The 27,476-nt window shown below is 43.3% G+C and overlaps 1 protein-coding gene across 4 annotated transcripts; it reads left to right on the top strand.

Annotated features, from left to right (window-relative positions):
* The first annotated feature begins 99 nt into the window (after positions 1–99).
* si:dkey-19e4.5 (UBA_like_SF and PTH2 domain-containing protein) lies at positions 100–25,336 on the top strand. 4 transcript variants are annotated; one of them, XM_038812448.1, is made up of 7 exons: positions 100–445; positions 13,463–13,551; positions 15,255–15,320; positions 17,298–17,420; positions 21,666–21,766; positions 23,354–23,468; positions 24,411–25,336. In XM_038812448.1, the coding sequence occupies exons 1-7, from the start codon at positions 229–231 to the stop codon at positions 24,495–24,497; spliced, it is 798 nt and encodes a 265-aa protein (XP_038668376.1). In that variant the 5' UTR covers positions 100–228; the 3' UTR covers positions 24,498–25,336. The 4 variants fall into 4 exon arrangements, with proteins under 4 accessions (XP_038668376.1, XP_038668379.1, XP_038668377.1 ...); XM_038812451.1 differs by having other exon boundaries at positions 105–445; positions 17,298–17,390; XM_038812449.1 differs by having other exon boundaries at positions 123–467.
* The last annotated feature ends 2,140 nt before the right edge of the window (positions 25,337–27,476 follow it).

Raw genomic sequence — 27,476 nt, 5'->3', positions numbered from 1 at the left:
CTCAGGCGAAGGAGGCTGAGGAAGGAGCAGTGCTCAGAAAGCTAGTGGTTCGAAACAAACCTGTTGGACTTTAACCTGGTGCTGTCAGACTTCTTACTGTTCTCACCCCAGTCCAACGCCAGCATCTCCACATCATGGCCTTAATTGGAAAAGAATTAATTGGGCACTCTAAATTTATTTTTTAGAAAAGAACACAAAATCTCAAACTGTTTTAATGGCGCAGTTTTAATGACTTTTACAAAGCGTTTGAGGGTTGAGAATGGGCAGGAGGAAGGGTTACTGGGTTACTGTCTGGGGGAGGTGGAAGCAGCCAGCAGGCCCACCGCCTGCCCCGCCGGACACATTAAAGGGTCGGGCAGGAAACGGAGTTTCCCGCCGGGGCGCCTGTGCACCGTCGACCGGAGATTACAGAGGAGGCGGGGGTCTGAGGTCGGAGACACTGAGGGTGAGCAGCGAGCCGCTGGACGGTAAGGGCCTCCCCGCCCAGTCAAGGCGCCGGGGGCGGGGCGGCACTCGGGAAGCCCGCCTTTCTTCGGGTCGCTTTTTAATTTAAAATAAACAACAAACAAATCCCAAAAGCCGCACGAGGAAAAGCGTTTTAATATCGCCCGCGGCGAGGGGTCCGGGTCTGCTGCGGACCCCCGCCCAACCTGAGTGGACCGGGGAGCGGCTGAGTGGAGTACGGACGGGGTAAAGCCCGACGGGCCTCATCCTGCACCGCCTCCCTCCCCTCCCCCCTCTCTCCCCACCCCCCTCTCTCTCACCACCCCCCTCTCTCTCACCATCCCTCCCTCCCTTGCCAGCCATCCATCCATCCCTCCCTCGCCATCCATCCCTCCCTCGCCATCCATCCATCCATCCCTCCCTCGCCATCCATCCATCCATCCCTCCCTCGCCATCCATCCATCCATCCCTCCCTCGCCATCCATCCATCCCTCCCTCGCCATCCATCCCTCCCTCGCCATCCATCCCTCCCTCGCCATCCATCCATCCATCCCTCCCTCGCCATCCATCCATCCATCCCTCCCTCGCCATCCATCCATCCCTCCCTCGCCATCCATCCCTCCCTCGCCATCCATCCATCCACCCCTCCCTCGCCATCCATCCATCCATCCATCCCTCCCTCGCCATCCATCCCTCCCTCGCCATCCATCCATCCCTCCCTCGCCATCCATCCATCCATCCCTCACCATCCATCCATCCATCCATCCCTCCCTCGCCATCCATCCATCCATCCATCCCTCCCTCGCCATCCATCCCTCGCCATCCATCCATCCATCCCTCCCTCGCCATCCATTTATCCCTCCCTCGCCATCCATTTATCCCTCCCTCGCCATCCATTTATCCCTCCCTCGCCATCCATCCATCCCTCCCTTGCCATCCATCCCTCCCTTGCCATCCATCCCTCCCTCGCCATCCATCCCTCCCTTGCCATCCATCCCTCCCTTGCCATCCATCCCTCCCTCGCCATCCATCCCTCCCTCGCCATCCATCCCTCCCTCGCCATCCATCCCTCCCTCGCCATCCATCCCTCCCTCGCCATCCATCCCTCCCTCGCCATCCATCCCTCCCTCGCCATCCATCCCTCCCTCGCCATCCATCCCTCCCTCGCCATCCATCCCTCCCTCACCATCCATCCATCCCTCTCCATCCATCCCTAGCCATCTATCCATCCATCCCTCCCTCGCCATCCATCCATCCCTCCCTCTCTCTATCCCTCCCTCTCTCTCCATCCATCATCTCTATTCCCCCTCTCTCTCTCTCTTGCCCCCTCCCTCCATCTCATCCATCTACATCCCTGTCCATCCTTCCATCCATTGTACTCGCCTCAGAAACGCCCAGCTAGATGTCCACCGCAGCAGTGGTTGGGGTACATCTGCAGGGATGGAGGGCCATCAGGCCCATGAGTTTTGTTTTTAAATGGAAAAACTGTGGTCCCCCAAATCTATCATAAGATTATTGTACGCATTGATGGTATTTGCATTGCACATGTGCAGCACTCCAGATACAGTGCGTATGTTGCATCACATAGGATGTCTTGGTATCAAAACGCGGCTGAAGAGAATGGTGTGAGGGTCAGGGTATCATATTCCTGCGGCACTGGGTCAGTTCTCGGGGAGGTGGAACCTATATAAACTGGATGGGTTACACCAGGGCAAGATCGGGACTGATATCCTTTGGGGGGGGGGGGGGGGGGGTACTTGCTTGAACAGTTGGGGAGGGTTTAAACTAGTATGGCAGGGGTGAGATGGGAACTTGCATAAGGATTCTGAGCAGAGGAATCAAGAACAAGAGAAAAAGACAGCAAGGAAAATAAAGGTGATAGGCCAGAAATTAAGGCTTGTGTCAGATAATGTCTGTAAAAAATAGGCTTTGACAAAGGGTCATCTGAACTTAAAAAGTTAGCTCTTTTCTCTCCCTACAGATGCTGCCCGACCTGCTGAGATTTTCCAGCATTTTCTCTTTTGGTTTCAGATTCCAGCATCTGGAGTAATTTGCTTTTAAAAAATAGTAGGGATGGGCAAGAGCCTGTATCAAAAGATGGCACTGTAAAAATAGTAGAGATGGGACAAAGAATGTTAAAAGAACTAACCTGAAGGTTTTGTACCTGAACGTGTGGAGCATTTGAAATAGCGCAGATGGATGTAAAGGGATATGATATAGTTGGGATAAGGAGACATGGTTCCAAGGTGACTCAAGGATGGGACTAAACAGTGAGGACAATTCTGTTGTAGGAAGGACAGACAAAGGAAAAGGTGTTGGAGTTGCATTGTCGATTTAAAGAAAATATTGATACAATATTGAGGAAAGATATTCGTACAGGTGATGTGAAATCGTCTGGATCAAGCCAAGAAACATCAAGGGACAAAAACATTCGGAGACCACCAAACTACAGTGGTAATGTTGGGAATAGCTTTAGACAGGAAATCAGAGATGCGTGTGATAAAGGAACATCTGTGATTATGGGTGACTTTAATCTGCAAATAGATTGGTTGAGTCAAATTAGTCACGGTACAATAGAGAAGGAATTTCTGGAGTGTATACGGGATGGTTTTCTGAACCAAATATGTTGAATAACCAACAAGGGAACAGGCCGTTTGGACTGGGTGTTGTGCAGTGTGACAAAATTAGTTGGTAACCTAGTTGTGAGAGAACCCTTGGGGATGAGTGACCATAATATGATCTAATTCTTTATCATGGTGGATAGTGAGGTAGTTGATTATGAGACCAGGGCCCTTAACCTCAATAAAGGTAACAGTGATGGTATGAAGCATGAGCTGGCTATGGCGGCTTGTGAAACATCACTGAAAGGAAGGACAGTGGACAGGCAATGTCGGGCATTAAGGAACGAATAGGTGAACTCCAAAAGTTGTTTATTCCTATTTGGCACAAGAGTAGAAGGGAACTGTGGCCAAACCATGACTTACAAAGGAGGCATACAAATTAGCAAGAAAAAGCAATAGACCTGAGGATTGGGATCACTTTAAAATTCATCGGACCAAGGGGTTGATTAAGAAGGGGAAAATATAATTTGAAAGTAAGCTAGTGGGCAACATAAAAACTGCCTAAAAGTTTCTACAGGTATGTAAAGAGAAAAAGATCGTTAAAAACAAATGTAGGCCCCCTACAGTCAAAAACAGGAGAATTCATAACCGGGAACAAAAGGCGGAGGAACTAAATTCGTACTTTGCTGTTGTCTTCGCAAAGGAAGACATGAATGATGTGTCAAAAGTTCTGAGAAACAAGTTTGAGTGAGGAGCTGAAGTAAATTAGTATTAATAGAGAAATGGTTTTGGGGAAATTCATGGGAAATTGAAGGCGGCAAATCTCTCGGGCCTGATAATCTTCATCTCCGAGTACTTAAGGAAGTGGCCCTAGAAATAGTAGACCCATTGGCCATTTTCCAGAATTCTTTGGACTCTGGGATGGTTCCTACAGATTGGAAGATATCTAATATAACCCCTCTATTCAAAAAGTGAGGTAGAGAGAAAACGGAACACGAGACCAGTGAGCCTAACATCGGTAGTAGGGAAGTTGTTAGAGTCAATTATCAAGGATTTCATAGCAACGCATTTGGAAAGCAGTGGTGTAATTGGACAAAGTCAGCATGGATTTACGAAAGGAAAATCATGCTTGACAAATCTAGAATTCTTTGAAGATGTAACTAGTAGAGTTGACCATGAAGAACCGGTGGATGTGGGTTATTTGATTTGATTTATTGTCACGTCTACTGAGCTACAGTGAAAGTATTGTTCTTGTATGCAGTCCAGACAGATCGTTCCATACATGAAAAAAACTAGGACATATATAAATACACAATATAAATGCTTAGACACAGCCATCGGGTGAAGCATAAGGATGTAGTACGAAGTAGAGTGGATGTGGGAAGAGATCAGTTCAGTCCATAAGAGGGTTGTTTAGGAGTCTGATAACCGGGATAAGCTGTTTTTGAATCGGTTAGTTCGTGTTCTCAGACTTTTATGTCTCTTGCCTGACGGAGGTTGGAAGAGAGAATAACCCGGGTGGGAGGGGTCTTTGATTATGCTGCCCGCTTTCCCAAGGCAGCGGGAGGTGCTGGTGGGAGGCGGTAGGTATGGGTGTGTCCGAGGCTGCTGGGGCAGTTGAGAACAGTTTGATGGTTTCCTACTCGAAATGAGCATTGAATGCATTGAGTTCATAAAATCTGCCTATCAGACCTCATCACTAAATCGTTGGTACTGATATGGACTGTGACATCTGGTTAAAAGCAAATTACTGTGGATGCTAGAATCTGAAACGAAAGAGAAAATGCTGGAAAATCTCAGCAGGTCTTGCAGCATCTTTAGGGCGAGAAAAGAGCTAACGTTTCGAGTCCGATGACTCTTTGCCAAAGCTTCGTGACATCTGGTTGTTTCTCTTCCTTAGTCAACTCTGCAATTGCTCAGTGCACCCTTAATCATACACCTGGGGGACAACATACCAGCTTGGATTCATGTCTGTGGCTGCAGAAATACCAGTTCCCCTAACTATCGAGTCCCCTATTGCTATTGCTGTCCCAATCTTCCTGCTGCTACTCTGTACAGCTGAACCAGTTGTGATACTATGGACCTGACTCTGCATACACGTCCCAGAGGAACCATCACTCTCCAGTATTCAGAACTGAATCCTGGTTAGTGAATGAGATGCACAGGGGACTCCTGCATCATCTTCCTCATCCTGCTCTTGTCTGGTGGTCATTCAGTCCCTTTCTGCCTGCATACTGTTAAACTGCAGGGTGACAACATCCAGAAGCGTAGCTCTTAGCCTCATGCTGATGCTGATGAATTGCTTTAACTGATGACACTTCCTGCACGTGACGTGTAGTTGTCCAGGATATGAGCAGCATCCTGGAATACCCACGTGTTAGAAGTTGTGCATTCCAGAGGACTGAGGTTCCCTGCCATATGTTGGACTAACTAAGGGTCCTTCCTGTCGATTCCCTTGTTTCCCCTTTATTTATTTTTGCTGTTATCATTATGATCTATGGATGCTTAATGGACATGTTTCCTTTCCCTTCCTATCCCTTCTCTTCATGCATTCCTGGAACTAGATAATAGTTAACCAGTTGTATTTGGTGCATATTTCATTCTAGGTCTTGTTATAAGTAAAAAGTAATGGTATTTAAATTTACAAACCTGATGACTGTAATTATTGGGCAGCCAAGGGCCAAAGACTTCGGGTATTTTTCTAAAAATTATTGGTTAATTTAATTGAGTTGCATAATTTTGGGACTTGAGTCCCGGATCTTTGGAATGGTAGTCGGCAAAGTTTGGGTTACAGTATACGTTAGAAAGAGACACCAGGTTTGTAACAATATTATAATATGGCTCTGGAAGCTGCTAAGATTTTTCTTCAGGTGGGCGGTTTGTCTTTCGTTTATTTAAAAGGGCTTTGAATTTAGAAAGCTAGTTGAATTGGCAGGTGAATTAAAACAGGTGCCAGCTAAAGTTAGGATGGTAGTGATAACTGAAGGGATTGCTCAACATTTAAATCTGAAAGGGATGCCAGAAACACAGTCTGGATCATGGCAACCATCAGTAGAATTAGCTAAAATCTAATTACAAATGGAGATGCGGCAAAAATGAAAAGAAATGGGGATGGAAATCAGGAGGTTGGAAATAGAGAGGAAAAGGCAAAAGAGAATTCCAGCTTAAGGCGCTGGAAATTAGAGGGGAGCTGTCAGGAACTAGAGGCGAGCTTAATCTTAGAACCATAGAATCCCTACAGTGCAGAAGAAGGCCATTTGGCCAATTAAGCCTGCACTGACCCATCAAAAGGGCACTTTACCCAGCCCACTCCATCCTATCCACATAACCCCATAACCTAATCCAGCGTTTTTCAAACGTTTTTGTCCGGAACCCTTTTTACCAACTGGCCGTCCTTCGGGACCCACAGCGGCCTGTCAACCTAAGCGACCCCTGCTGCCCGAACTTCGTGACTGACTTTTTTTGCTTACCTTTAGTGCGACAGTTGAGCCTGCATGATCTCACTTGCTTTGTCATGTGACATTTCTGCTAAGGGCTTCAGCTGATGATTTAAGTTCTCGCTGCATCCTTTTAAAAAAAATAAAAAATAAAAATCAAGAAGTCTGTCCTCAAACTCACCATGCTTTTGAAGTTTAGAGGGCTTAATCTTTCATTTGCCAGTACATCCCTGCATGTAATGCACATGGGCATTGCAGCCTGATTTGCATTGGCATAATTAATAAAGCCATACCTCAAGTAATCATCTTTATACTGCTTTGTTTCTGATTTCAGCTTCTTTTTTAAAAAAATAATTTTTATTGGAATTTTTTACAGAAAATATAAAACATAACGACAAACAATGAAATGCAACAAAATAACCCATAATAACTGTAACACCCCCCAGACCGTATCGACGCATGTATCACATCCCCCACCCCCCCAACCCCAATGAACAACAAAAGAACTTAAAAATAATTTTAAATTAAATAAACAAACATAGTCATCCCCCCCCCCCCCCTTTCCCTCCCCCTTCCCCTCCCCTCCCCCCGGGTTGCTGCTGCTACTGTCCTCGTACCCTTTCGTTGAGCCAGAAAGTCGAGGAAAGGTTGCCACCGCCTAAAGAACCCTTGTACCGACCCTCTCAGGGCGAATTTGACCTTCTCTAGCTTAATGAAACCCGCCATGTCATTGATCCAGGTCTCCACGCTTGGGGGCCTCGCATCCTTCCATTGTAGCAAGATCCTTCGCCGGGCTACTAGGGACGCAAAGGCCAGCACACTGGCCTCTTTCACCTCCTGCACTCCCGGCTCCACCCCAACCCCAAAAATCGCGAGTCCCCATCCTGGCTTGACCCTGGATCCCACCACCCTCGACACCGTCCCCCCACCCCCTTCCAGAACTCCTCCAGTGCCGGGCATGCCCAGAACATATGGGCATGGTTCGCTGGACTCCCCGAGCACCTGACACACCTGTCTTCACCCCCAAAGAACCTACTCATCCTCGTCCCAGTCATGTGGGCCCGGTGCAGCACCTTGAATTGGATGAGGCTAAGCCGCGCACACGAGGAGGAAGAATTAACCCTCTCCAGGGCACCAGCCCATGTCCCGTCTTCGATCTGTTCCCCCAGTTCCCCCTCCCACCTGATTTCAGCTTCTTAATGGGTTGTTCATCAGAGGCCCTGGAGCTCAGACCAACGCTGTTTTGTCCTGTTGTGGAGTCTCCTGAAAAGCTCTCTCCAGCAGATTCAGTTCTGAGATCCTGGCCTGTTTGTGTCTCTGGCTGTTTTTTCCTTATTACAAACTGATCCATCTTCAGTTCTTCACACACTCCTGTTGTTTGCTTGCTACAGAATGCTCTCTCTGCTCTGGTGTGAAGACTCTGCCGTTTAAAAAAAAGAAATTTGGTCCTGTGATAGCGCGCTGATGTTAGGAGTAGACCGTCCTGGGATAGCACGCTGACGTTAGGAGGTGGCACCTGTGGGCCTGTGCACTGCCGGATCTGCCTGAGGGGGCATGCATGCGGATGCCATTTAAAAAAAAAAAAAAATAGCACATGGCGTCCCGTGAGTTGTTTTTGTGAAGACTGATAACTTATAATACACCATTACAGTGACATGATTGGAGAGGTTCCAAACATTCACACAGATTTCACATGCTGGTGCTTAAATTCCACTTGCCCAGTGGTTTTGTGATTGCTACTGGTGCCTTCTTGGATCTCCTTCCGAAGAACTTCTTCAATCCCTGTTTATGTAGCTATCACATACTTCCTCCCCCTGTGATTGTGTAGGCATTGAAGTACTTGTGAAAGCCAGCGAACTGGTGCTGACTGCCAGCACTGTGACCTATCATTCTCACCCCTCACACAAACATCACTTGGCCTCTTTCCGTGTCCTTCACAGGCCCCAAGCTCTAACAGTCTACTGCCGGAGGTACCACCCCCGCCTCCTCCATTGGTCAGCGGAACAATTAGACATCGGATGAAATGTTAGGAAAGCTAATCACCCATTGGATAATCAAGGTGCCAGTCGGATGGAGCAAGGCAAAATGCTGGGGCTGTTGGCAAACGCGGGCGGCATTCACAACCTAAAAGCCGGTCACGGCAGTTGGGCGCTTCTCCCCGCGATCGGGAGCGCCACGACTGATTGCTAGCCGACCCACCTGCGGGACGCAATCCTGAGTTTGAAAGAGCCTGGCCTACGTATCCCTGGACACGAAGGGTCAATTTATCACGTTCAATCCACCTAACCTGGACATCTTCGGATTGGAACCGATTGGCAATTTAAATTTACGTATGCCCTCCCAAAATTTGAAGAGGAGGTAGAAACCTTTTGTTTTTTAGGCTTTTGAGAAAATAGCAACCCAAATGTGGTGGCTGGAAGAACAGTGGATATTACCCATGCAGAGTAAATTGATATCGGGGGCACAGGAAGTTTGTGCTTCCCTATCAGAGCAGGTGTCAAAGTATTATGACAAGGTGAAAAAAGCTATTCTGGGTACATATGAATTGGTTCCTGAAGAAAACGTTTTGGAATTTAAGGAGACAATCGTAATAGATGTATGTTGAATTTGAAAGGGTTAAGCAGTACAAATTTGATTGATTGGAACGAACATTGGGAGTTGTAACTACATTCGAGGCTCCAAGAGAGGTCATTCTCTTCAAAGGAATTTAAGAATTCCCGACCTGATAAGAACCCATGTTGAAAACCAAAGGGCGAAAACTACGAGACCAGCAGCAATAATTTAAAAAAAAAATTTGGAGTACCCAATTCATTTTTTCCAATTTAAGAGGCAATTTAGCGTGGCCAATTGACCTACTCTGTACATCTTTTGGGTTGTGGGGGCGAAACCCACACAAACACGGGGAGAATGTGCAAACTCCTCATGGACAGTGACCCAGAGCTGGGATTGAACCTGGGACCTCGGCGCTGTGAGGCAGCAATGCTAGCCACTGTGCCACCGTGCTGTCCTTGACAAGCAGCAGTAATGGTTGATGATGATGAGCTAATCCAAAAATGTTAACCTTTGTTCCTTAACCCCCATAATTTTGAAAAAAATGGAAGTGGGAAAGTGAAAGGAAGACAGGCAGCCAAGGTAAAGAATGGATAGCTGGGAATGCGCTGAGATTTCCTCCTTCGACCAGGAAGGAAGGTACAGAGGGTGGAGGTGAGACTCAAAAGCTTAGGTGTCACAATTGTAATAAGGCATCTTGGAAGTTGCAAGGAAAGCCCATGGGACTTGGAGTTCATAAGGAGGATTCTGAAAAGGGAACAAAAGTGGAGAATACTACAGGGCAGACTGTAGCTGTAACTGGACTTCGGAAACTTAAGGTAAACACTGCTGTGGGAACAGGTATGATGAATGAAGTAGGTGAGAGATATGCAGGGTTTTTGTCTTAAAGGGAAGATTACCCCATTTTCCTTAACTGAGGTAGCCAAATCCATAACTATTTTAAGCAACACAGGTGCTACTCAAACTCTCTTATTTGATAAGGATTTGGTTTTCCCTCCAGAGAGTCCAATGAAAGCTAAGGAATTAGTGAATGGGTTAGGTGGTGATTATATCCCAGTTCCATTGTACAAAGTGCAATTGGAGTGTGGTTCAGTGTCGGGTCCAGTAGTTGTTGGCATGGTTAAGAAATTCCAGTGGATGGAGTAGACTTACTTTTGGGGAATGATTTGGCAGAAGTGAAGGTTGTAGCTTCACCCATGATGCAGAGAGTTTGAGGGTAGTACTGTGGATAGAACATGAGATGCCAATGGCAGTGCATGTGGGAATTAGGAAAACTCATTGGGCATTAAATGACTTTGAGAAAGAAATGTTGAAAGAGCTCAATCACATATCAAATGACAACGGTAGCGAATCTGATTCTGCTGATACTGATACAATTATCTCTACGAGAATGATTTCTCACAGAAATTTGTCAAAGATAAAATCTCGTAGAGAACCAGATTCTCAAGACGTAAGATGATCCTCAGCAGGAGTCCAAATCTATTAATAACAGAGAGGAAGATTCAGATGAGAGTTCTTAATCCGATTTTGAGTTCTGATTAAGAGGAAATGATAAACAACTGCTACCGATCTGATGCTGAAAATGAAGAACAGTTGAAATCTGGAAAGCACAAATTGTATAAGTCCGTATTACTTTTTAAAAATATATTTTTATAAGAACAAAGAACAAAGAAAAGTACAGCACAGGAACAGGCCCTTCGGCCCTCCAAGCCCGTGCCGACCATGCTGCCCGACTAAAGTACAATCTTCTACACTTCCTGGGTCCGTATCCCTCTATTCCCATCCTATTCACGCATTTGTCAAGATGCCCCTTAAATGTCACTATCGTCCCTGCTTCCACCACCTCCGCGACCCCCCCCCCCCCCCACTCCCGGCTGAGAAACCATAAAATACTCTCTCTTATCTAGGTTCAATTTATATCCCGAGAATGACTCAAATCTTTGGAGCTGCCCCATTATACTTCCCACTGATGTTCTCAGCTCTGAGAAGTACAGTATCAGATCCTTACCATATAAGGATACCTATGCCTCACCCCCACTCCCTTCCCCTTCCACAACACCGAGCTCCTTAGAGCGATGGCCAAAGACTCTACAGCCAATGCAAAAAACAGGGGAACATAGGACACCCCTGCCTCGTACCCCAGTGCAGAGCAAAGTACCACAAATTCATATTAGTGCAAACACTCACCATCGGCCTCCTATACAGCAGCCGTACCCACATCTGCACTATTCCAAATCTTTCTAAGACCCCCATCAAATAACCCCACTCTACCCGATCAAACACCTTCTCTGCATCCAGTGCCACCACCACCTCCATCTCCTTTCCCTCTGCCGGAGATATGAACACATTTAACAACCCCCCGTTTGAAAACAACTGCCGTCCCTTCACAAACCCTGTCTGATCCTCTCCTATCACCTTTGCCACCAGCACCTTTGCCAATATGTTGACATCTACATTCAGTAGGGATATTGGCCTATACGGCCCACACTCATCCGGGTCCTTATCCTTCTTTAACAGCAGAGAAATCGAAGCTTGCCCCAATGTCTGTGGCAAGACCCCCCCCCCCACCCCCCCCACCTATTGCTTCCTCAAACAGAATCCATCTGGACCCACCGCCTTCCCTAACTGCATCCTGCCAATTGCCCCCTATACCTCCTGCTCTCCAGCCATGCCTTCTCCTCTCCTACCTCCCAACCTCGGGTACACAAACCAGTCCAGAAACCCCCTCCTATCTTGCTCCTCTCTTGGTGGCTCTGACCTATACAACCTCTCCTACAACTCCTCAAAAACTTTATTAATCTGCTCGGGGCCACCACTAGCTTCACCATCTTATCCCGCATCTGGACTATCTCCCTCGCTGCCACTCCCTCCAGAACTGGCCGGCTAACACGTTCCGCTTCTCCACATGCTCAAAGACTGCCCCCTTTGCCCTTCTCAACCGGTGCGCCACTTTCCCTGTGGACAACCGATCAAACTTTGCCTGAAGCTCCTTCCTCATGGCGTACCTCCTCTCTACCTCGTTCCTTACGCCTTCCTGCACCAGCTTAGCTAAACACTGTCCTTGGAACCGGGTATTAAACTCGAAAAACCAAAGCCTCGAGCAGAAACCAGCAAACGTGCCACTTCCACCTACATGCGCCACTGGAAGTCGTAAGTCTGTATTACTAAATGGAGATAAAAGCTGTGATTATGAAGACTCTGAGGATGAGGTATGAACTGTAAAACAAAGAATGGTGCATATAAATCCAACCAACTCTGCGAAGATTGAACCCTCAGCTTTACTTGTCTTTGAAAGTAACCATGTGCAGAAAAAGAACGTAAAACTGGAGGGTTGGAGAGCGTTTATTGAGTTGAAATGAACTGATCATGATGTAGACATAAGAAACTCTGAACCAATAAAGCCACATCCGGTCTGACTAAAACCAAGGAAACTGGCTCAATTAGAGACTGATATACGGTGAATGTTGGATATGTTGTGAAAACGAGCAAAAATGTGTGGTCCTCTGAACACCAAGTAGAGTTTGGGAAATTGAAGGCCATGTTAGTGGGTGAACTGATGCTGGCCGCCCTGTACTTATCCGGACCATTACAATTGCCACAGATGCCATTGACCTGGGGATAAGGGCATTGCTACTAGCCCAATAGCACTTTTGAAGTATATGTCCGACGTGCCAATAAACAAAGCTTTGTTTATACAGACCATAATCTGCATTTATAGAAATGTTTAAAACCTGGAACATGAGATTATTCCGTTGGAGTTTATTATTACAACAGTTCAATGTTAAAATTGTACACATTCCCGGAAAGGATTAATGTGGATGCTTTGTCCGAGCGCCACCCAATATCTCATGTGCTGAAACGTTTGAAAAACCATCATACACTATGTTGCAGCTTTTTGGGTCCTCATTTTCTCTGCTGCTTTACTTAGAGATACATGTCCATTAAGCATCCATGGATCAAAATGACAACATCAAAAATAAAGAAAGGGGAAATAAGGGAATCAACAATACCTCCCTCCCAAAGGAATGAAACGTCAGGACATGGGCGTTTCATTGAGGTATGCAAGACATTAATCACAAACACATATCCATCCATCCCCATTATGGACGCTCCATTCCCAGTCTCTACATTGGTAACTCGTCAGCTCTTAAAAGGTTTGCATCTCTGACACACACCCCCCCCCCCCCCCCCCCCCGGCTCCCCTGCCCAGGCTCTTTTGCCCACTAACCTCTCAGTCTATTTTATCTATAAGTCTCCAGGACTGTGTTCACTCAGACTCTCTCTCTACCTTTTTCCTTCATAGAAATAATGCTGGTTTATTGTAAAATGTTAATTTGAAGTGATGTACTGTAGTTTATAAGATGAGAGGTTGGCCGGAACCAGCAATCACCTGAATTTGGAAGGAAATTATTCAGTATTGTCAATGCGATGTATCTTATGCGGTATGCTTCTCTTCTCCTGAGGTTCCAGGATCTGAGATGGCAGAGCCAGGAGAAGTAAATCCAGTGTTTCTACAGCAACTGATGGAGTTGGGTATCTCTGAGGAGAAGGCCAAGGAGGTGGGTGAAAGGATTTATAGAACATATTCAGTACAGGAGAAGGCTATTCTGCCTATGATGCTGCTAGCTCTTCACTTTGACTGACTTTCTACTCTAATCCCTTCTCTGCTCTTTTATTTATCCTTCTACATTCCATTTACTTTTAAATAATGTAGTCTGTGACTCACCATTACTCGTGTGCAATGCAACTAAGTCAGAATGTTTACTTCAGCTTAGCCCTTTGACAATCCTGAGTCTATGCTTGTTCTTCCTGATTTGCCAATCAAGGAAACTAACTTTCATTGTATATGTCCTCACAAACATCTTTTAGATCCCTCGTTGGCTTCACAATGTTAGTGAATTTTTTTGTTTTTTATCATCTGCTCTGATAATCTCCTCCTGTGACTCATTGTCAACGTTTGCTGTATGAATCTCCTGCGTAGTGTCTTAGGATGTTCACCCTGTATGCTTCAACTGATGCCAATGCTTATGTAGTTACATTGTATATCTTGTGTTGCCCTATTATGTATTCTCATGTATTTTCTTGTATTTTCTTGAATTTTGTTTAATACCCTTTTCTTCCATGTACTGAATGATCTGTTGAGCTGCTTGCAGAAAAATACTTTTCACTGTACCTCGGTACACGTGACAATAAACAAATCCAATCCAATCCAATCATGTTAAAAGCATTATGGAAAGCCTTCCATATTAACAATAATCTTTCATTTTAGTAAATCTTCTGTTACTCTTTCCTGGGATGGCCAGAATGTTTCCAATTCTCCCATTGTGTCCTAATTAATGTTGTGTACAAGTTAATTATTGGCTCTTTTTTTTCAATATTCAGTGTCATGTGGTAAAAGTTCCATAATCACTGTTCTTTGTTCTCTATCTTCATGTCATAATTTTTAGAGTGTGTTGTAGATTTATTTTTGACTGATCTTGTTTTGAAGGCTATCTATTTTTTGAGTTTGGCAAAAACGTTCATGATGATGATGATGCTGCTGATACGGTACAGAGGGCGGCACGGTAGTAAAGTGGTTAGCACTGTTGATTCACAGTGCCAGGGTCCCAGGTTCGATTCCCGGTTGGGTCACCGTCTGTGCAGAGTCTGCATGTTCTCCCTGTGTCTGAGTGAGTTTCCTCCGGGTGCTCCGGTTTCCTCCCACACAAGTACCCAAAGACGTGCTGTTAGGTGAATGGGACATTCCGAATTCTCCGGAATGTGGTGACTAGGGGATTTTCACAGTAACTTCATTGCAGTGTTAATGTGAGCCTACTTGAGATGATAATAATGATTATTATTATTAAATTGGTTTGATAGTTTTGGAGGAATTTTATTCATGGTCAATCAAAGTGATTCTTTACATAATCTTAACCCCAGACAGCACGGTGGCACAGTGGTGAGTACTGCTGCCTATGATGCTGAGGACCCAGGTTCAATCCTGGCCCCGGGTCACTGTTGCGTGGTGTTTGCACAGTCTCCCCGTGTCTGTGTGGGTTTCAACCCCCCAACCCAAAGATGTGCAGGTTAAGTGGATCGACCACGCTTAATTGGCCCTTAATTGGAAAAAAAATAATTGGGTACTCTAAATTTATTAATAAATAAATACATAATCTTAACCCCCACCATGAAATTGTTTTGTGTGCTCATTGTGTCTGTGATGTTGAGATTTTGCTTTGTTGCATACTAGCTAAATGTGTCTTCTCTCTCTTCTTACTCACAGGCTCTGATTAAAACTGGGAATCAGTCCAGTGATTCTGCTGCCCTGTTTTACTTCAGTGAACTTGAAGTAAGCGCCATATTTATGATATTTCTCTCAAAATGCAGTGACCAGAGATAGCAAGAAAAAAAACATATAAATTCATGTTTATAAAAATATACTAAACTTCTAGTCTAAGCCACTAATTGGCGAGCTTTGGCATATTTTATTAACTTAAGCCATTCCCAGCATGAAAAGTATTTTTTAGCGCACTAAACTAATCCGGTGTTCCATTTTATACTCGGACATTTCTTAGAATCAGTGCAGTGTGTTGTCACCTCAGCCTTGTGGGGGAACTAAAGTAAGGGATAACTACCAGATCAGCTTTCAGAGAATGGGATCACTGTTCATGTTGTTACATTGCAGGGAATTCCTGAGAAATCAGGGTAAAACGTGTGGGAAATCAAGCATGTACATGTGCCAATCCTAAAAGAGTTTAAATTGGTGTTCAAGGCTTGAATGTTTGGTTTTAAAGTGTGAATGGACAGTAAGTTTAATAGGACCAATTTGTGCTTAAACTGTTAAATTGTAAGGCATTGTCATAGTGTAATTGTCTTTATGGAGATTATGTCGAGCAGTAAAGGTCAAGGAACAAGAAATCCTGGGGACAGCAATCCTAATTAAAAGCAAAATTTTAAGAAACCTTAATGAAACTCTTTCATGATATTTTAAAATAAATTATCGAAAATCGAATGAGCCTTTGTTAGTGCGACCATTATTTTGTTCCAAAGCTTGTGTTCCCATTAGAAAGGTGAATTTTTATTTGGTTCCATTGATACACTTGTTTGATATGCATGATATTGGGTGGCACGGTAGAACAGTGGTCAGCACTGTTGCTTCACAGTGCCAGGGACCCGGGTTCGATTCCCGGCTTGGGTGACTGTCTGTGCGGAGTCTGCACGTACTCCCCGTGTCTGTGGGTTTCCTCCGGGTGCTCCGGTTTCCTTCCATAAGTCTCGTGGATATGCTTGTTAGGTGAATTGGATGTTCTGAATTGTCCCTCAGTGTACCCGAACAGGCGCCGTAGTGTGGCGACTGGGGGATTTTCACAGTAACTTCATTGCAGTGTTAATGTAAGCCTACTTGTGACACAAATAAAGATTATTATTCCCTTGAAATATCCTTCAAGTGACTTGTTGCAGATTATTTGATTATGCCACTCCTTATTTTTATGTTTACAGTCTTTTATGATATCCACTTTGTTCCTGCTTCCTGTTCCACCCCAATTACAACATAGAATACAGATTAAGATATGCTTCTACAAATTTGGAACTGAGCTCTAGGGGTTATGCCAGGTTTAGTGACATTGGTCTCTCCCATCAGCGAATGCTATGCTTCTGACTTGCCCCCTATCGGTTCTACAACAGTGTGATCTGAGGGAATAATTGTGATCCCAGCAAGTGGCCGTGTGTACTTTTCCAGCCTTCTGAAAAACAGACCGATTTAACAGTTTAGTGCAGCAAGCCCAGATGTGAACCAGTAAGATAATTTATTTGATCTCACTAGCTGATCTAGAACATGCCCCCCCCTCAAAAAAGTCAACCTTTGATCCCAAGCTCCCTGGGTCTCTGGACCAGCCACAAACTGCCAGTCAATTCCTATCCAACCTCCTGGATGTGAGACTTGGCTGGACCCCATACTGTGAAATAATCTCATCCTTTTGTGTGTAAATATCCACCAGAAACGTAGTAATGATTTACCAGTTGCCCCACATTATTGAGGCTAACAGCTCCTGTAACTGGTTTATTTTATTTCAGACAGCTATTCAAACCACTCCAGCCTATCCCTCTGTTAAAGTAACAAGGTAGAGTGGCTGTATCTTTGTCAATTAGTACTTAATACTATCATTATGACTTCATATTGAAACATTGTGATCGTTGAAACAAAAAATTCCCTTTAGTTCAAGTTGTCAACAATCTTTAATTGTGATATTCATATCACTGCACATGGAAAAGAAATTCCAAGATTAGCAATTCTGATTTTCTTCTTTCCTATTTTAATTTTCAGATGTTTTCTGGATTCGAGGTTGGTGTGTCTGGGACCTGTGCATATAAGATGGTGTTCGTTGTGAACATGGAATTGACCATGGGCATTGGAAAGGTACAGAATTCTTGGCCGTCTCATCCAAAGGAAAGGCATGGTCCTCATTAAAATAAGCTCTTGGTTAATGTTCTGTAATTGAAAATCTTAAAAGATGTTTTGAATGTACATTTAAAATACCTTTGATCCTTGAGAAGACATCTTGGGAATCAACATCAGATACTGCTCACAGATGTGATGCTTAATCCATTGTATTTGCCATACGTATTGTCTCGGGTATGTGAGTCTGGCTACAAATGGAATGGAACTCTTTTTTTCCAATTAGGGGGATTAGCTCGGCCAATCCACCTACCCTGCGCATCTTTGGGTTCTGGGAGTGAAACCCACGCAAACAAAGGGAGAATATGCAAACAGTGACCCAGAGCCGGGATCGAACCTGGGACCTCGGCGGCATGAGGCAGCAGTGCTAATCACTGCCACTGTGTTGCCGAAATAAAATATTTTTAACAATTTTATTTTATTTTTTTTTTTATTAGAATTTTTTGCAGAAAATATAACAAAAAGTATAGCAAAAAGCAGTAATATGCAACTAACAGCCCCATAACACCCACAATTCCCCCCATACCGTAACATCACATGTATCACATTCCCCCCCCCCCCCCCAAACAAGAGAACTTAACCATAAATTAAAATTAGATAAATCAAATTTAAATAAAATAAGCTAACATAATCAACGTCCACCCCCCCCCCCCCCCCCCCCCCGGGTTGCTGCTGCTACTGTCCCAGTACCCTATCGTTGAGCCAGAAAGTCGAGGAAAGGTTGCCACCGTTTAAAGAACCCTTGCACCGATCCTCTCAGGGCGAATTTAACCTTCTCAAGCTTAATAAAGCCCGCCATGTCATTGATAACAATTTTATTTATTAGATAGAATTGGAACACCAGCCTGATTCAATACATTATTACTTTGTGGAATTGTGACTGTGCAATGCCTTATCTAAAGATTGGTAAGAAGTCTTACAACAGCAGGTTAAAGTCCAACAGGTTTGATTCACCTGAGGAAGAAGCTGTGCTCCAAAAGCTAGTGATTTGAAGCAAACTTGTTGGACTTTAACCTGGTGTTGTAAGATGTCTTGCTGTGCTCACCCCAGTCCAATGCCGGCATCTCCACATCATATCTAAAGATGAAACTACCCTTTAGCAAAGCTTAAAAATCCATAGATTACATTCTTTTTAACTCTCCTCTCTCTTTTTGTTTTCTCCATTTTCTTTACCCACTGGACATTTATCAAAGATGCAAAGGAACGGGCAGCGCGGGGCACAGTGGTTAGCATTGCTGCCTCACAGTGCCGAGGTCCCAGGTTCAATCCTGGCTCTGGCTCACTGTCCGTGTGGAGTTTGCACATTCTCCCCGTGTTTGCGTGGGTTTTGCCCTCACAACCCAAAAGATGTGCAGGGTAGGTGGATTGGCCACGCTAAATTGCCCCTTAATTGGAAAAAGTGAATTGGGTACTCTAAATTTATATTTAAAAAAAGATGCAAAGGAACTTGATGCTGAAATATAGATGCATCTAAAAAGAGATTATACATTAATGTTTTGGTTGAGATCCCCACAGCTTATATAGTCCTTTATCAAGTTGGGAAATTGACCTGCTATTCCAGTCAAACATTCAGGACTGCACATGACCAACTTCCTCCCAGTGGCACTATCTTCACGATATCCTGCTTGATCTTTCTAGACTTTTATGTTATCAAGAAGGCATATGGGGTACTTTTATTAACTGAAGCATAGCATATAAGAGCAGAGAGGTTATGCTGGAACTGTATACAATGTTGGTTAGGCCACAACTGGAGTACTGCGTGCAGTCCTGGTCACCACATTATAGAAAGGATGTGATTGCACAGGAGAGGGTGCAGAGGATTCTGCTTAGGCTGGAAGGTGTGAGCTATGAGGAAAGATTGGATAGGCTGGGGCTGTTTTCTTTGGAGCAAAGGTTGAGAGGGTACCTGACAGTGTTGTATAATATGAGGGGCATAGATAGGGTAGATAGGAAGGCACTTTTTCAATTAGTAAAAGGGGTCAATAACTGGGGGGGGGGGGGGGGGGGGGGGCATAAATTTAAGGTAAGAAGTAGAAGGAAGAGGGGAGTTGAGGAGAAACTTTTTCACCCAGAGGGTGGTGAGAGTCTGGAACGCGCAGCTTAAATGGGTAGTTGAGTCAGAAACTCTTGTAACATTTATGAAGTATTTAAATATTCAATTGCGCTGCCATCCCAGGTTTGATTCCGGCTTGGGTCACTGTCTGTGCGGAGTCTGCACATCCTCCCCGTGTCTGCGTGGGTTTCCTCCGGGTGCTCAGGTTTCCTCCCATAGTCCAAAGATGTGCAAGTTAGGTGGATTGGCAATGATATATTGCCCTTAGTGTCCAAAATTGCCCTTAGTGCTGGGTGGAGTTACTGGGTTATGGGGATAGGGTGGAGGTGTTGACCTTGGGTAGGGTGCTCTTTCCAAGAGCTGGTGCAGACTCGATGGGCCGAATGGCCTCCTTCTGCACTGCAAATTTTATGATAATCTATGATGGACCAAATGCTGGAAAATTGGATTAGTGTAGTCAGATCTTTGTTGACTGTGTGGACACGATGGGCCGATTGACCTCCTTCTGTGCTGTAAAAGTCTATGAATCACAGTTTTGTTTCATTTTAATGAAAATAGTGAAGTTGTGCAGAGTACAGCAATGCTGCAGTGTGCCAGAAGCATTATTTCTGTTTTCAAAGTGACATGTAATTCATCCATTTAATAAAAATGTTGCTTTAGTTTATATACATTTAAATTCTATCTTTTAAAATTTTCAAACTCCCAAAGGATGAATATAATTAAGGTGAAAATGGATAGAGCTGGCATCTGATGTCTGAGCTTTTAAATAATTATCCGCCGTTTTAAGTGTTGATTTCTTCCAACTTAAAATTGTAGGGAATGCAGAATTAGCATCTATTTGACATTGTCAAAGATGGGATGGAACTAGATGGCACAGAATTTAGGATGAAATTTCATAGAAACAACATAAACTGCTTGGTTATTGCACTCCTGAAGATTTCAAAATCTATAGTATTACCTTTTAACAATGATGATTGTTGTGAGTAACCATGTTAAATACTGGACAGAAATACGGCACACACAGCCTTCTAACACTACAGCGGTTTAGATACAGTAATGGTTTGGTGAATGCTGTAGCTCCTGTGTATGGAGTGACACTGTTGGCTTTGTGTTAGAAGTGAATGAGTTATGGGCCTTTGTGAAATAACGCATTCAGACTACAATGTTTGTGAACTTGACCAAATTAAATTGAAAGATCACATTGCTGAGATAAGGAACTCGCCTACATGAGAAAGTTTGTTTTATAGTTTACATGGTTTGTGGCAAATGTTTAAGGCCATGAGATCATGTTTTAGGCTTTTAAAACTGTTTGGATGACTTTGATCATCCATTCTGCTGATAAGCAATGTACATTAAGAACATAACAGAAAACGCTGGATAAACTTTGTAGGTCTGGCAGCATCTGTGGTGAGAGAAACAGAGTTGACGTTTTGAGTGCAGAATTACAAAAAAGTTTTCTTTTTATTTCATATTTCCAGCATCCTCTGTATTTTTCTTTTATTTTAGATGAAGAACATCTTTCCTCTGAGGTTAGCCAACAGTTGGATTAATTTTTATTTCTTCTCTGGTGTGGGCAATGTTGGCAAAGTTTCATTTATTGCCCAACCCTAGCTGCCCTGAATGCCGCATTGCTGGTGATGATGGTACTCCCAGTGATGATAGTACACAGCACACCCTGGCAATGGTTAGAGTTCTTGAATACTATTCAGGGACATTTGCTAAAACTGCTCCATTGTGGGTATCAGGTGAAGGTGAGATTGAACTTGATCGGAATGCTTCTTCATGGTCTTCTACACTGTCAGCTCATGCATGAATAATAACACTTGTTGCTCACTATTCCTTATTGTCGCTGGTCAAACTCCTAGGAGTACCTTGACCACATGGATTGTGGTGATTCAAGGGCACCTGCCACCACATTTTCAAGGGCAATTAGAGATTTGGCTGTAAATGTTGGCCCTGAAAGTAACATGCACACCCTGAATACTAATGTTAAAATAATGTCTGACAACTATTGCCACGAAACAGGGCACTGAGAAAATGGTGGAGCGGGGGAGGGGAAGAGTAGTTTTAAAAACATACACTTTTTTGGCTCAAGATAATTAATTGGTTAGAATTCTAAGCTTGTTTTCAATCTAGGCCAGTCTCATGGAACTGGTTTACTCAAGGTGTGTCCAATTCTGCAGGTTGCTGCACAGGTGGCCCACGCTGCTGTGGGCTTGTATCAGATGATGCTGGAGGAGTCAGACAGTTGGCAACAGATGTTAACAACCTGGGACAACGATGGGTGAGTAGTGCTGGAAACTAAGACGGGCCTGTGCCATTTAAGTCTATTTGAACAATTGGGTGGAAATTACTCCTTGTGCCTAACGTAGGAAAAAGAAAAGAAAAATAAAGGATAGTTTACAGAATTTTACAGGACAGATGTAAATGTCTGTGCCAGCTCACCGCAGGAGCAATTAACCTAGTGCCACTCACCCATAGCCCGGAACATTCTTCTATTTCAGATAATAATCCAATTCCTTAATTTTTAGTAGTTTTGAAGAATGATTAACTAGAATTGTGCTGCCAGGTTTCGCGTGGGTGTCAATCAGGATGCAAGGAATAAAATATGTTTGTAAAATGAAATGTTTGCTGGTTGTTTGAGATGCACAAAATATTATTACCTTTTATTGCCTCGTTTAGAGTAAATTCAATCGACCCCCCCCATTAACATTCTTCCTTGTTTGTCACTAGAGGGCGCTTTGAAATAATAGAAACCAGATTTTGCAGGACAATTGGCAGACATTAGTCTCAATTGTTGATGTGAACCTGACTGAAGTCAGATCTCCATGCCATATTGTGTGTAATTTTTTAAATAATGCTCATATTGTAGAATAAACTTGTTTTTATGACTTTTTTTTATAAGATGTTTACTAAATTCTCCACCTTGTTATGACTGATTTTTGAGGGACGATAAGCTCACATCTTCACATTGTGCTCTGTAGCATTACAGCTGCTGTTCCTGGCAAGTCTGAAGAGAAGCAGTTGTTTTCCCCCTCCCACTTATTATTTTGAGCACAGCTATATTTAATTGACCTGTTAACTGTCTCAAACTGAAGGGATGTTAATGATGTGTTGTAATTTTCATTGCTTGAAAGGAAGAAAATCTGATTTACTAACACTAAAACATGTTGATATCACACCATCAACCGCACAAATATAGCTTACTTTCTAGCAATGTGAGTGGTACATGAGTGGACACAAGGTTATTTAAAACAAGATATCTCACTTTCTCCATAATTAGAGGCCTAATAAGATTGCATTGCCAGACATTATACATGTCAAAACCATGTTCTTGAAATTTCACTAGTGGGTTGTTAATTTATGGAGAACTGGCAGAATTCTGTTTTGTTTTCTTCCGAAAGACAAATTTTGCCCCTATTATTGAAATAAATTCTCTATTTTACTGATCAAAAGAATCTACATTTTGAGAGATGCGCTGGAGCTGAAAAAAATAAAAGTAAGATTGACCTAGCCTATGTCTGCTGGGCTTGTTTATAAGATATTAAATTGAGACAATGTGAGCTGAGTATAACATCTGGGGCCTTCAAATTTTATTTTCTACTTGAGGCATCTCTTTGTGCTCAAGTGATGTTTATTCTTTCCTTGGATGGCTATATAAACCAGAATATAAATTTTGTTTTGCTGTAGGGTCTATATATTAAACAAAAGGGCATATGAGATGTTGTCTTTCTCCCACTGAAATTAGTAGGAAAAGTGCAAAAAATAGAAGTGACTGTCATTGCATCTGGACAATATTTATTCTTCCTGACTTTCAGGTGACTTACTTTTAGCTCCTTGTATAAATTTGCTGAATATCTCTTCTTTTCAGAGGTAAGAAGATTGTATTGAAGGGGCAGAATTCGAAACACATCTTGGAGTTGCAAGAACAGGCTTGTCTGCGGAAGCTGCCAAACTATCTGGTAGAGGATGCTGGAAAGACCCAGGTAAACAGTATTGTTTCTTTCGGAAGATTATAAACTTAACCTTCTCACCACTTTGGATCAACTTTAGGGTTGTACACAGAGGTTTCTTAGTGCACAGTTATTCTGTTGATTTCTAATTCATAATGTGGGATGTTTCTGTGTGCTAGTGACTTTCCATGTCACCCAAGTGGCTATTCTAGATGTAGGGCTTGGACAGGGTATGTTGAATGCTGACTTCTTCAAAAATAAATTTAGACTACCCAATTCACTTTTTCCAATTAAGGGGAAATTTAGCGTGGCCAATCCACCTAACCTGCATGTCTTGGGTTGTGGGGGTGAAACCCACGCAGAAACGGGGAGATGTGCAAACTCCACACGGACAGTGACCCAGAGCTGGGATCGAAACTGGGACCTTGGCGCCGTGCTAACCACTGCACCACCGTATTGCCTGTTTGATGCAGACTTAACCACAGGCTCCATAACAGTCCAGCTCCAGTCTAAACAGTATCCTGAGGGTTATCACTGAGCAGCAATTAAGTGGATATGTGGCTTGCTCCGGCACCTGTTCGGGTACACGGAGGGAGAATTCAGAGTATCCAATTCACCTAGCAGCACATCTTTCGGGACTTGCGGGAGGAAACCGGAGCACTGGGAGGAAACCCACGCAGACACAAGGAGAACGTGCAGACTCCCAAGCCGGGAATCAAATCTGGGACCCTGGAGCTGTGAAGCAACAGTGCTACCCACTGTGCTACCATGCTACATTTTCTCTGCCAGTAGAAAAGCTTGTTATTTACTGTCTAGGCGAACCTGAATAATGGCTGATTTGGTGAAGTCTCGGAGAGGTTCAGGACACTAAAATCATAGTTTATTTGTGAAGGGAGAAAATTGTTGAATAGAAAATCATTTTTAAACACCTTGACGTGTACCTGTGATGAATAACATTCTTGTTTTCTCAATTAGATTGCGGCTGGTTCACGCACAGTCCTGGCAATCATGGGTGAAGAGAAGCTAGTCAATCAAGTTACTGGGAATCTTCAGCTCTTGTGACACAAGCAAGCAATATTGGCTTTACAAAGGAGTTAACTGTTGGAAACAGTAATGAACTAAAATATACTGTATGATATGCACTGGATGCCTGCTGGGTAGATGGGATATACCAAATTCATGCTGTCATACAATTGTATTTCTGATTTTAAGTATTTTTATTACTGTGTTTGCTTCAAAGTTCAGCGGTTAAAATGCTACCTTCCCAACAACATGGTTAACTGCTGTTAGTTTAACGATGGTCTGTTTGGGTGTGCATCAGTCCTTCACAAAACATCCAATGGAATGCCACATGGGGCCAAGGCGCATTTGTAAGTGACCGAAGAAATTGACCAGTAACTGGGATTGTCTTTTAACAACCGTCAATAACAGATTAATAAACTTTCCACTCATTCTGAATGCATGGTCCTTATGATCCATTACAGCTGGATGCCTTATAAGCAGTGGCTCAAGAGTTTGAGAAGAAGAAATGAATGGTGTAAAATGATTACCCAAATGGATGCGTTTCTCCCACATTTTGGACACTGAGTCAAAATTCTGCTTATCTGGGACAGCAAGCAAAAAATGCAGTGTTTATTAACTAATGGCTATACACTCATAGTTCAGTTCCACAAATTAGCTGTGCCATTCAGGTCAGGTGCTTAAATTCTGCCAAGGGATATTCACTTGTATGCTGAGGTTGGCCAAGAACTGAACGTATGCAGCAGAAACCAGATTAGAGTTGAGGCCAGTAGTTGATACCTACAAGTTCAGTTAATAGAACTTTGTAGTAGATTTATATTCTTTGAAACTGTACATATTTGACAAAGTGTAAGTTATAAATTAAAGCCTGTTGAATGGTGTTGCTTCATTAACCTGTTCTTTGTTCTGATGGGGAAGATTTTTCTACCTATCACACTACCTGTTGATTGCTTTTATTGTCTGTTCCCTCTTCATTCCTTTCTCCCAAGGCCACTGCTACTGGTATTGTGTGCAGACATTCATAACCGATATGCATGAGGGTAATGCCATATTATATCCTTGATGTGGAGATGCCGGCGATGGACTGGGGTGAGCACAGTAAGAAGTCTTACAACGCCAGGTTAAAGTCCAACAGGTTTGATTCAAACACGAGCTTTCGGAGCGCAGCTCCTTCCTCAGGTGAAGGACCTGAGGAAGGAGCTGCGCTCCGAAAGCTCGTGTTTGAATCAAACCTGTTGGATTTTAACCTGGTGTTGTAAGACTTCTTACTATATTATATCCTGTCTGTCACATATGCCAAATACAAGTCATTAAGGCAGAGCATGGATTATCTGTGCCAGTTTTTGACATTTTAATAAACTTCCCACCTGCACTGGGCCAAGCAGCTGAAGTCCAATGGGGTTAATTACAACTTTGGGAGCAGCTACAAGTCATCCATGATTTTCATAACTTTTGAGACTGGTGAAGTATTAATCTAAATACTTTGAAATCGGAACTGATATTGTGTTTCATACCAACAAGTTCACAAGTGATTGCAGGGGTTTGGATTCTGAATTCTCCCTCGGTGTACCCGAACAGGTGGCAGAATGTGGCGACTAGGGGCTTTTCACAGTAACTTAATTGCTGTGTTTATGTAAGCCTACTTGTGACAATAAAGATTATTATTAAATCATTTGGAATCCCATTCAGATCAAATTATCGAAAAGGGATGATATTCAGTCTGTCACTGGAGTGCTTAATTGCAACTGTCTAATATGCACAAATAGCAGGTAAACAGTATACTACATAAACTTAAATCAAAATTACTTGTATCAAAGCAAGTTTCCCATTTAAGGAATTTCTAGCAATGTATCTACTATGTAATATGGGCTATCCCTGTACAGTTATGTGGATGATGTATATCATTTCATGGAAAATGTAGCAGAGGTCAACTTTTGGCTCATGAATCTCCTTTCCAATCTGAAAATAAATTGAACTTGCATTTGTATAGAATCCAATCTCATCATCCAGATGACCAAACGGATTCTCACCCAACTTGTGTAGGCAAACGCAGCAGCCAATTTGTAAAGTTCCAAGAACAGCAACAACCTAAATACCCAGCTTTTTTATGCTGATTGACTGGTAAATACTAGAAAGGCAATTATTAGTTACCAAATCGTCTCAAGTAGTACCCACTTGAGAGGACAAGTTTTAACATCTCATTCAAAAGTATTCCCTCACTGCACTGAACAGTTGGCCTAGATTATGTGCTGAAATTCTTGCAATTGAGTCTCCAATCAACAACCTGCTAAAACAGATTTGAGAGTGCCAACACTGAATTAAGGCTGATACTGGCATCAATAGTGAAACCATATTAATTTCAGTTGGTAAGTTTTTACAACTTATTTCCAGTCTGTTGTGACTAAAATCAATTGGTAAACTTGTTCTGTGGAGCAAATGATGTCAGTTTGTAGCAGTAGTACCCATTGCTTGATTAAATACTGATTTAAAAGGGAGATTTCATGGGATCCAAGTAATGGGGCTGGTTTAGCTCACTCGACTAAATCGCTGGCTTTTAAAGCAGGCCAACAGCACGGTTCGATTCCCGTACCAGCCTCCCCGGACAGGCGCCTAGGGGCTTTTCACATTAACTTCGTTGAAGCCTACTCGTGACAATGTGATTTTCATTTCATTTAATGCCATTTTAGGAGCTTGCCTGGCAGTTTCCCACAGCCAGGTCCCAACTTTGTCACTGCAGCGAAGATAAATTGGTTAATTCCACTTTAAGTGAGTAAAATGCTAAGTTAAATGGCTTCTTCCAGCAAAACGAATAAAAAATTGTGAATAATTAATTCAAGCCGTTACAGGTGGTGTGTTAGTGACCAGATCATCACCTACTTACCTCCTCGAGTTAGAAAATTGTGTAGCATCATTGGGAAGAAAATGAAAGTGAAGGGAGAGCTTATGGTAAAGTATCCTTTTTGGACCTTGTTGAAAACAGGAGCTTTATTGATGAAATATGAAAAGCTTGACTGTTTTCAG

Source organism: Scyliorhinus canicula, chromosome 11 (assembly GCF_902713615.1).
Source record: "Scyliorhinus canicula chromosome 11, sScyCan1.1, whole genome shotgun sequence".
Taxonomy (NCBI): Eukaryota; Metazoa; Chordata; class Chondrichthyes; order Carcharhiniformes; family Scyliorhinidae; genus Scyliorhinus; species Scyliorhinus canicula.
This window is presented reverse-complemented; position numbering and strand designations above follow the sequence as displayed.

Excerpts from the sequence above, each read along its gene's own strand:
- si:dkey-19e4.5 (XM_038812448.1), top strand. The coding sequence starts at position 229 with ATGACTTTTACAAAGCGTTTGAGGGTTGAGAATGGGCAGGAGGAAGGG. Across the intron at positions 15,321-17,297 it reads TTTACTTCAGTGAACTTGAA|ATGTTTTCTGGATTCGAGGT; the intron begins GTAAGCGCCATA and ends TTTAATTTTCAG. Across the intron at positions 21,767-23,353 it reads ACAACCTGGGACAACGATGG|AGGTAAGAAGATTGTATTGA; the intron begins GTGAGTAGTGCT and ends TCTTCTTTTCAG.